At 40.8% G+C, this 8,908-nt stretch overlaps 1 protein-coding gene across 1 annotated transcript; it reads right to left on the bottom strand.

Moving 5' to 3' along the window:
* Positions 1-2,124: 2,124 nt before the first annotated feature.
* Positions 2,125-2,445, bottom strand: LOC119059232 (protein dpy-30 homolog). The gene is given in 1 exon segment (XM_037158829.2): positions 2,125-2,445. A coding segment is annotated over 1 exon segment (321 nt).
* Between the last annotated feature and the right edge of the window lie 6,463 nt (positions 2,446-8,908).

The following is an 8,908-nucleotide window of genomic DNA, read 5'->3' as shown; positions in this document are numbered from 1 at the left end:
TGATACATTGACTATCTCTTCATTGCTTGGTTCTGTTTTTGAAGCTTTGATCTGTTCTTCCATTTGGGATATATATATATATATATACACACACACACACACATATGTGTATATATATATACATATATATGTATGTATATATATATATATACACACACACATACATATATATAAATTTGTTTTTGTCTCAGCATGCCTGTTACATTGTAAGGGGAGGAGCTTTAGATATTCATCAGGGTGGGGAGCCCATGTCATTCTGTTGTGGTGCTGCATGTGGGGGAGGGGTCCAAAAGAAAACAGTGCAGCTTGCTTGGCTCCCAGCTGGCTTTCAGTCACTTCCCCCTCTTCTCACAAGTAAATTGGACCCTTCTGGTGCTGATTCCCAGGTGGGTGGGCTTGTGTACATTCTAGGACCCTATGGGTCTCTCCAATAAATTTTCCTGTTGGTCTGGGAGTTTCTCCTGCTACCTCAACCCCCACAGAATTTTACAGCCAGAGGTTTGAGGCTTTCTTTTCCCATGCTGGAACCCTGGGTTTCCTGGTCTGTCTCGCTTCCCAGTTGTTCCTCCCGGTTTATCTGCAGGCAAATATGGAACTCCTGGTCCACCAGCTGCTGCCTCGCCTGCCCCAGTCTGCAAACCACCTCTTTGCCAGGCATCCTTTACACCCCAGCTGGCCATCTCTGCCCCTGCTACCAGTCTGGATGAAAGTTTCTTATTTAACTTCTTGGTTGTCAGACTTCCACACAGTTTTACTTGGCATTTATGGGGGGTTTTGTTTTGTTTTATTTTGTTTTTAAATAACATAATAAACATGTTATTATCCTTCTTTTGGTTGTGAGAGGAGGCATTTGTTGAGCCCATGTCCAAGTGAAGGTGGATTCTGGACTAACCATGCCTGCAGCTCAATGCTCTCAGCAAAGACTTGGGGAGAATGGTAGTATAGTGGGGGTTTTTAAATAGTATTTAAAAAACATTTTAATAACATTAATAAGGGGTGGAGAGTTCTAAAAATAAAAAAAGTCAGTGAAAGTCAGGGAAGGCTACCTTTTCTTTGAAACAATATTCTGCAGCTCAAAGAATGTCTTACAAACAGGTTGGGTAACAGGGAGAATTCAGTAAAGATGACGCAGAGGCAAGACGAGCAGGTCTACTCCATCCCACCATAGAAGGACATGGCCAACATGGCTGTTAATGTTTTCTATGCATGTTTACAACATGTACCTAGTGAGGCCATACATTTCACATTGCTATTCTCTTGTGAAAATAGCTTTGTCTCAGTGCTTCCCCTGTACTGAATGTTGCAGGTACATTTGCAACAGGTGTTTCAGATAGCACCTAAATGTCATTATAACTGAAAACAACTCAGAAATTACTTTGGGACACACCTTGTGGCTGTCATAAACAAATGAACATAGGCACAGAAAGTCCTGTTTCAGCCTGAGTAACCACCTGATCTTTAAATGCCTTTCCCCCCGCCCTTGTGTCTTAGAACTTATTCCTTCTTACTGGCCTATAACACAAGCTTCTTCAAATGCTTGCACAATTGCAGAACTGAAATTGGCATTCCTTCCCTCTCTCCTGCCCTTCAACAACCATGATCATGAAGTATTTTCTCTCTTTCCTTCCTTCCCTTTACAGAATGATTTGAGTCACATTTTAAATATATAAAATAAAACAGAATATATTCCATTCAAGAAGACTATCAGGGAATTTCTGACTTTTTCTCTCTCTGCCCAGCAGGTATTAGGAATGAGGTGTTTTCCTGTGTCCCTGGTGATCGTCAGAAATAAGAGAATCAAAGGCAAAGTTTTTCCTGTTCTTCCTAAAGTGGACACCTTATTTTTGTTTGATATATAACAGTTCATTTTTAAGGTCATTTTAAAAACAAAGTCAAAGACAGTCTGAGAAAAATGAACATAGTATACTCATTAAATAAGTATGTTGATTAAATCAAAATAAGGGAAATGTTTTCTTCTGCAACTCCAGTAGCAAATTGTTGTCCTAAAGGTTCTCATACTTTCAAATGGTTGGGAGAATGAGGATGGAATCATGGCAATTAAAGCTACCTTTTAATCATGTAAATCTATAGTAGAAGCCAAATTTTTCTGTTCTTCCCAGTAAGTCAGTTTTGATCTTCAAACTGTGCCTTGTTTTGTTTTGTTTTGTTTTGTTTTGTTTTTTTAAGATATGATGCTGAAAATTCAATGGGATGTGGTGGTCTTTCCTTTGCAAGCACCTCAAGTCCCTGTAATAAGAGAGTCACAACAGTCCGATCCAGATAGGCACTAGCTGGCAAAGACTAGAGATTCACTTTCTGTTTTAATCACTTTTCTGAATTAATCTCATTTTCCACTATCCTCTTGACGTTATCTGTGAGACCATACTCAGAGTGAGTATTTTGTGAAATCTGCATCTGCCCCTCCAACATCTGCTCTAGCTCCATGGTGGCCCTGCAAGTCACAGTCCCCAGATAAGTCTGGGCAGGGGACCGCCCAAAGCAGTAGAGAAGCAGGGAGAGACTGTAAATGACTAAGTGCCCACAACAGGTTCAGAAGCTCCATGACGTCGAGATCCTACAAGTAGTGAAGGGGTAAATGGAGCTGATTGGACATCTTATTTTATTTGAGATAGCACTGCTGATCCTTATTCCAAGCTGAGAAAATAAGTTAATCTTCAGCCTCAATTAATCTCACAAGTTCTTCAGCTTTTAATCCTAGGAACTTTGAAGAATAGACACTTGTTTACTGAAAAGGCATCATTTGCTAAATATTAGCTTTACTAGCACCAGAAACAACTACACAATTCAATGTGAAAAACCAATGTCAACTTTTGATTTTCCTTAAAGTTTTGGTTTCTCAGAATCATCACGAGCCTCAGGGTTATTCCCAACATTCAAGTGCCCTAGTGACTGCTTTTCTAGCACATGGTCAACACTTCAGATCTTGCCAGGGCCCCGCTCCTGTCCCAGCCAACTTTCATCTAACCAGCTCTTTGTTTCCTGTGAAAACACACAGCTGGCATCTTCTACCGCACTTCCAAGCTGCTGTGAAAATCACAACACAAGTTCAAAATGCTCAGGACCCCAGAACCTCTGCTAAGAGCCTCCTGGCACCTCTTGCTGGGTCACAGCCAGCCACTTCCAACCCACCTATGTTTCTGAAGTTTTTCCATAATCATTTGTATTGGCCCAAAGCCTCAACAGTTAGTCTCATGAGCACCTGAGTTATAAATGAGCACCTGCCTGGGTGTCACAAATCTAGTGAAAGTCCTAGTGCATCAAAGAGATGCTCATCATATGCATCATGCTTCTCTCTCCCTTGTTCACACCAACTGGGTTTTGTGAAAACCAGAGTGCCCAGAAAATGCAGGCAGCTTTCAGCTTACACCCATTTTCCTCACTAACTATATGAGGCTTATGATCAAATGTCTTCCACTTCTTCCCTCAAAAACATTCCCTAGATTTCACTTTGAGTGCCAATTGCCGCTTTGAGAGAGAATACACATCACTCAGGATGCAGCCTTTGTTCTTGGCTTCACAGCAAAGAATGTTACTTCCTTGTTCTGATCTGGTATAACGTGCTGTGCTAGGGTGGTTTGGAGGGCTGAACAATTAAAAAGATAAAATAAGCCTTGGCTAGGTGGCTCAGTTTGTTGGAGAGTCATCCCATACACCAAAACTGCAGATTTGATGCCCAGTCAGGGCACATATGGGAGGCAATCATTCAGTTTCTCTCTTTCCTCTCCCTCTTTCTTGGATGCTCTCTATTTTCCTCTCTAAGGTCAATAAACATATCCTTGGGTGAGGATTTTTTAAGAGATAAAATAAAATGAAAACAAAGAAATAGGAAAAGAACAGTCTGGAATGGTAAGAACAATGGAAGAGGAAGTGGGAGGGTGTTGGGAGTGGGGTGGTTGGGCAACCCATAGGTTTGGATAGTTAGATCCTAACCACTGATAAGAAGCACTCATTCCTAGATTAGCACCAGACATCCAGCCTCCCTGTGTATGGGGATGACACCCAGTCATCACCCTTACATCCCTGAATCCCAGCTGACCATACCGTTGATTTCAACACAGAGGTCATGGCACAAAGAAGTCAGAAGTACCATGATCCCTTTCATGCCCTCCACCTTGTACAACCTCAGATGCCACATGATGCAGTGGAATTGAGACTCACAGTATTGGTCCAGCCCTGCCACAAGCACATGCTTAAGAAAGTGATAGCTATTGTCTGGTGTCCAGTTTTCTCCCTGATGACCCAGTCCCAACTCCATAACCAGAGGCTGCTCATAACACTGATGTTCCATTATCAGGGAACATATCCCCTCCTCTAGTTTTCCAGAAGTGCCATGCAGGTAGCTCACTCACCACCTTGATCCATTCACCTTGCCTGCAGCCTCTGTACCCAGCACAGACACTCATACTTCTCATCTGCCAGCCCCTGCATACCCTGTGCTATGGGCAGTCCTAAGACTAGACACCCTGTGGTCCCTCAGGACAAAACATCTGGGAATTCCTGACCTTCACAATTTTAAAACTATTATAAGATGTTCTCCAATAAATGAGCCTACATATAGAGATTTTTCTGGACTGTGAAGGGTGGTTTCCACTTTCTCCATATTGAAGTAAGATCCTGCATCTGTGTTTTTTCCACTTTACTCAGCCCTGTTTTGCCACGTGGACAGCCAGTGTTGAGTGATACTAATGAGGAAGGGAGGGGGCCAAGCAGAGATCCCTGCCCCAAGCCATACACCCCAGGAGCCTACTCTCCCCTTAAGGTTAATCATGGCATTCCTACTGATTTCCTGTGATTAGATGATCTGGACCAAACCTTCAAGAGGCAGCCATATGAGGTAGAAGGTTCATATCACACCAACCAATTGATAAAGCTTCATGAGGATGCACGTCACTCACATGTGCTTGGGCTGAGTTAAATTACAGCAATAGAGAAATGTCTGTGAGGAAAAGTGTTCCAGCCTCTCACTCAAGGGAAGGAACAATTGACCCTGTCAATGCCCCCCTCCCATACTCTCTCTCTCTCTCTCTCAGGCTCATTCTCTAACCACATTCCTATTCTCCTCAGTCAGGTTCTGAGGATCAGGTATCCATGGCTCCTGATGTCACCTCAGTACCAGCAGAATGTAGAGATCTGGATTCCTGAGACATATCTCCATGCTCCCTGCCAATTGCAGAAGATGCAGGTGAGTCATGTGCCCATCCTCTTTCCACAAATAGGTCACCTGGAGTGGGGCAGGCCAAGAAAAAACAGCAGTACAAAGGCTCCTACTACAAACTGTTTTCTACTGAAAAGAAATAAGGCTAAAATATTATCAGCCAAACACAAAACGGAAAATATATGAATATAGGAAGGAAGAACAATAAATGTGTAGATGAAGCTAATAAATATTCAAGGCTTAACAGGTTGATGAAAAACGAAGGGGACTAGGGTAAAAGCAGGCTCAGGCAATTCTATGAGGTCATAAGCTTACTCATACAGATATGAGTCAGGAGCTGACCCCCCTTCCTATACCTACTGTGCTTGCAAATATCTTAGTTTCAGCAACACCAGGAATTTCTCTATTAATCAAAAATTAAACAACTATCCATAGAGCTCAAAAGACACTCTGCCCTGCTTGGGATGGGGCAGCATTAAAACCACTGTCATGAACAAGGACCCAGACTCTATAGGACATTTTCAAACAATGTAACAAAAAAAATTCCAGTGTTGCGGACTGGTAGAAGATACAAGAAACAACACAGGTGTGTGCCCACATGTGTATATGCATGTGGTGCTGTGTGCATTATGTAGGTGTATACACATGTGCAGCATGTGGTCATGTGTGTATATGTGTGATGTGTATGCATGAGTTTGTGTTTGTGTGTATACATGTGTGGTGTGTGTCTGTGTCCGTGTGTTATATGTGCACATGTGTCATCTGTGTCCTTGCATCTGTGTGTGGTGCATGCGTAGCATATTGTGCACACATATGATGTATGCAGTGTGTTATTGCACATGTGTGTGTGATTGTGTATGCAAAGAGTAAATGTTCCTGCCCCATCACTCCACACATCCACAGTTACTTGTCCTAATATGGCCCTTATGGGAAACCCACAAGCACCTGCAAGAGACCCAGCACTTGCCCAACCACCAGCCCAGCACACAGCTCAGCAACAAGCCCTCATGGTAAAGTCATTTCTTGCAGACAATCTGTGTCTTTAATGGAAATACCATAAGGGCCTGGAGGTAAGCAGCCTAGAATGTATCCTGGTCAGGAAATCTCATCAGATTACTTCAAGGTTTCCTGAGCCTTCACTCCAAAACACTAACCAATTCACAACCATATGAAAATCAAATCCACAAAGTAGATGGGTCTGTTTTGAATTTTTATGTAATTGGAAAAATGAAATAATCCCTTAAAATTTGATTCTAATTTTCCCTAGCCTTTATGAATTTTATAGCTAATCAACCAAGAAAGCATTTATTTCATTTTCCCTTAAATCTTACTAATATATATGTCCTCTACTTATGAATAAAGATGATGATAGTACATAATAGTATTTTATTATGTAGATAATAGTATATTCCAGGATTGCTGTTTTTTTAATTTAAGTTATATATTTACACTTTTATCAGATAATAAACAGAAATAAAAATTATTTAGCTGACCATCTAAAACAGAACTGGAAAATGTTCTGGAAATTTATGTAATGATTAAAAAATAATTATAGTTTGTTGATTTGTCTAGAACATTGGGAAATATCAGGGTCCATTTTGAGAGTTGCAAAAGCCAAAAAATTAAAAAGAATAAAAATGCTTTTCTTGGGGCTAACCCACATAACATGACAACTACTGATTATAGATTTATGCCTGGTAGCAAAGAAATTAGTCTTACACACAAGAGAAAAAATAATGAGTGACTCTCCAAATCTTGTTGAAACACAAGAAGAAGAAATGTGACTTTTCAGATGGAACTCTCTAGGCCAGATCCTCCAGCCATGTTTCAACCACACAATTGTGTTACACATTCAGACAATATCCAAGCACAAAGGCTGAATCAAATCAAATAAATGATATAGGTTATGAACTTATTGGAGCAGAAGATTGTTTTTTAGTTTTCACAAGGCAAGTCACTTGGTTCGAAGCCCAAGGTCGTGGTCAATATTCCCACAATTTAACATCCTTTTATGCAAGCAGTATCACTCTCTGGGTGGTCCACAATGTCTCCTTCATCAGACTCTTTACACAGCTTCTTCTGAGCTCATGGGACTTTTTTTAGACATTGAGACAAGACTAGAAATTTTAGCCTTTGGTGTGGCAATGTAAGCCTGAAAATCTGGGAGCACAATGGTACACAGCACAGATTCATTTTCACCTTTGTCAGATGACTTGTTTCAACTTGTTACAAACAATTTATAGTTAGAACATAATGCCTGCTAGACCATGGTCATTGAAAACATGTGTCAGTCCTGTTGTGGCTTCAGAAACAATCAGAAGTCATTTATTTCCCATTTCAAAGACCAAAACAGTAGCTTACATTTTTAATACATAATCAATTGTTTAAAAACATCTGGAGAGCTATACCTTTCTGAGTTTATAGGCAGATTCTTTCTTTAAAGGCATATAGGAAAATCTTATGAAGTCTCTTTCCTATAAATCCAACACACTCCACTCCACTGGTGGAATTCTTTTGACTGCATGACTCACTGTTTCCATATTATTCAGACAGAGGGATACATCAAGAGCACATTGCCATTGTAAATAAAAATGATCTTGACTCAGATTGCATACTGATTTTCACATTCTCTTCCTTTTCACCATAAAGTCTCCTCCAAGTGCACACAGGAACACACAGGAACAGACTCAGATGGTAAAGAACAGAAACAAGGTCGATGGTGGCCCACAGCCCTGTCCACTGACCACTGCATCTTCTCATAAGGAACCAGTGACTCCCACCAAGTTCTCCCCAGACAGACCACAAGCCTGCAAGACCTACATCTAACATGTCCCTGAGTATGTGCATGTAAATTTTAAAGGAAACCCATCCATACATTTGCAATCACACTCTCAAGTCTCAACTTTCTACAGATGACTCTCTTCAGACAAATATCTGTACTCACTCAAAGCTGACTTCCAGTAACATGGTTCTTCTACATTTCATTCAGCCTTTTTTTAATGTTAGAATGCTATAGGTTTATTATTCATTTTAAATGAATTACTAATTTTTGAACTTTTAGCAATATTTTATATTTTATTTTATTTATTTTATTTTTTTAGTTGTTGTTCAAGTACAGTTGTCTCTATTTTCACCCCACCATGGCCCCCCACCTCTCCCATCCTTGTTTCCCATCCTTGAACCCACCTCCCACGGCTTTCTCCTATGTCCTTCATATGCATTCCTTAGTGGCCCCTCCCCTATAATCCCCCATCAACCATTTCCCCCTCTTCTCTAATTCAAGAGTAAAAATCTGCCATCAGTATGGCAGTAACATGAGTCACAGAGTTACAATGGGGGTTTTAATGACCTAGAAAATAACCTGAATTTCTGTTTTCAAAAAGTTAGCTTTCAAACATGCTTTCTACACCCTGACTCAGGAGCCAGAGCTTCAGGCAGACAGCACATTTCTGCTCATCAGGCTTCACATTTTCAATCCTGTTCCTCAGTGATAAGACACTTCTCCAACACCCACTGATCTCTCATGCAAACTAAGCTACCACTACCATCACTATAAGGAGAGGACTGTCAGCTACTGTGTACATTTGTAAGTTTGTTTCTAAAACACTTTCATCCAGTCAGGACAATAATTATTTTTAAGATCTCAGCATCCTTCTCCAAAGTTGATGCTACTGACATGTTCATGAGAAAATGGAACTGAAAATTCCAATGAGCCAGGAAGCATCTTACCAG

This window comes from Artibeus jamaicensis, unplaced genomic scaffold (assembly GCF_021234435.1).
Source record: "Artibeus jamaicensis isolate MK-2021 breed Jamaican fruit bat unplaced genomic scaffold, CSHL_Jam_final contig_624, whole genome shotgun sequence".
NCBI lineage: Eukaryota > Metazoa > Chordata > Mammalia > Chiroptera > Phyllostomidae > Artibeus > Artibeus jamaicensis.
The sequence above is the reverse complement of the archived record's forward strand: the minus strand, read 5'-3'. Positions and strand labels throughout refer to the sequence as shown.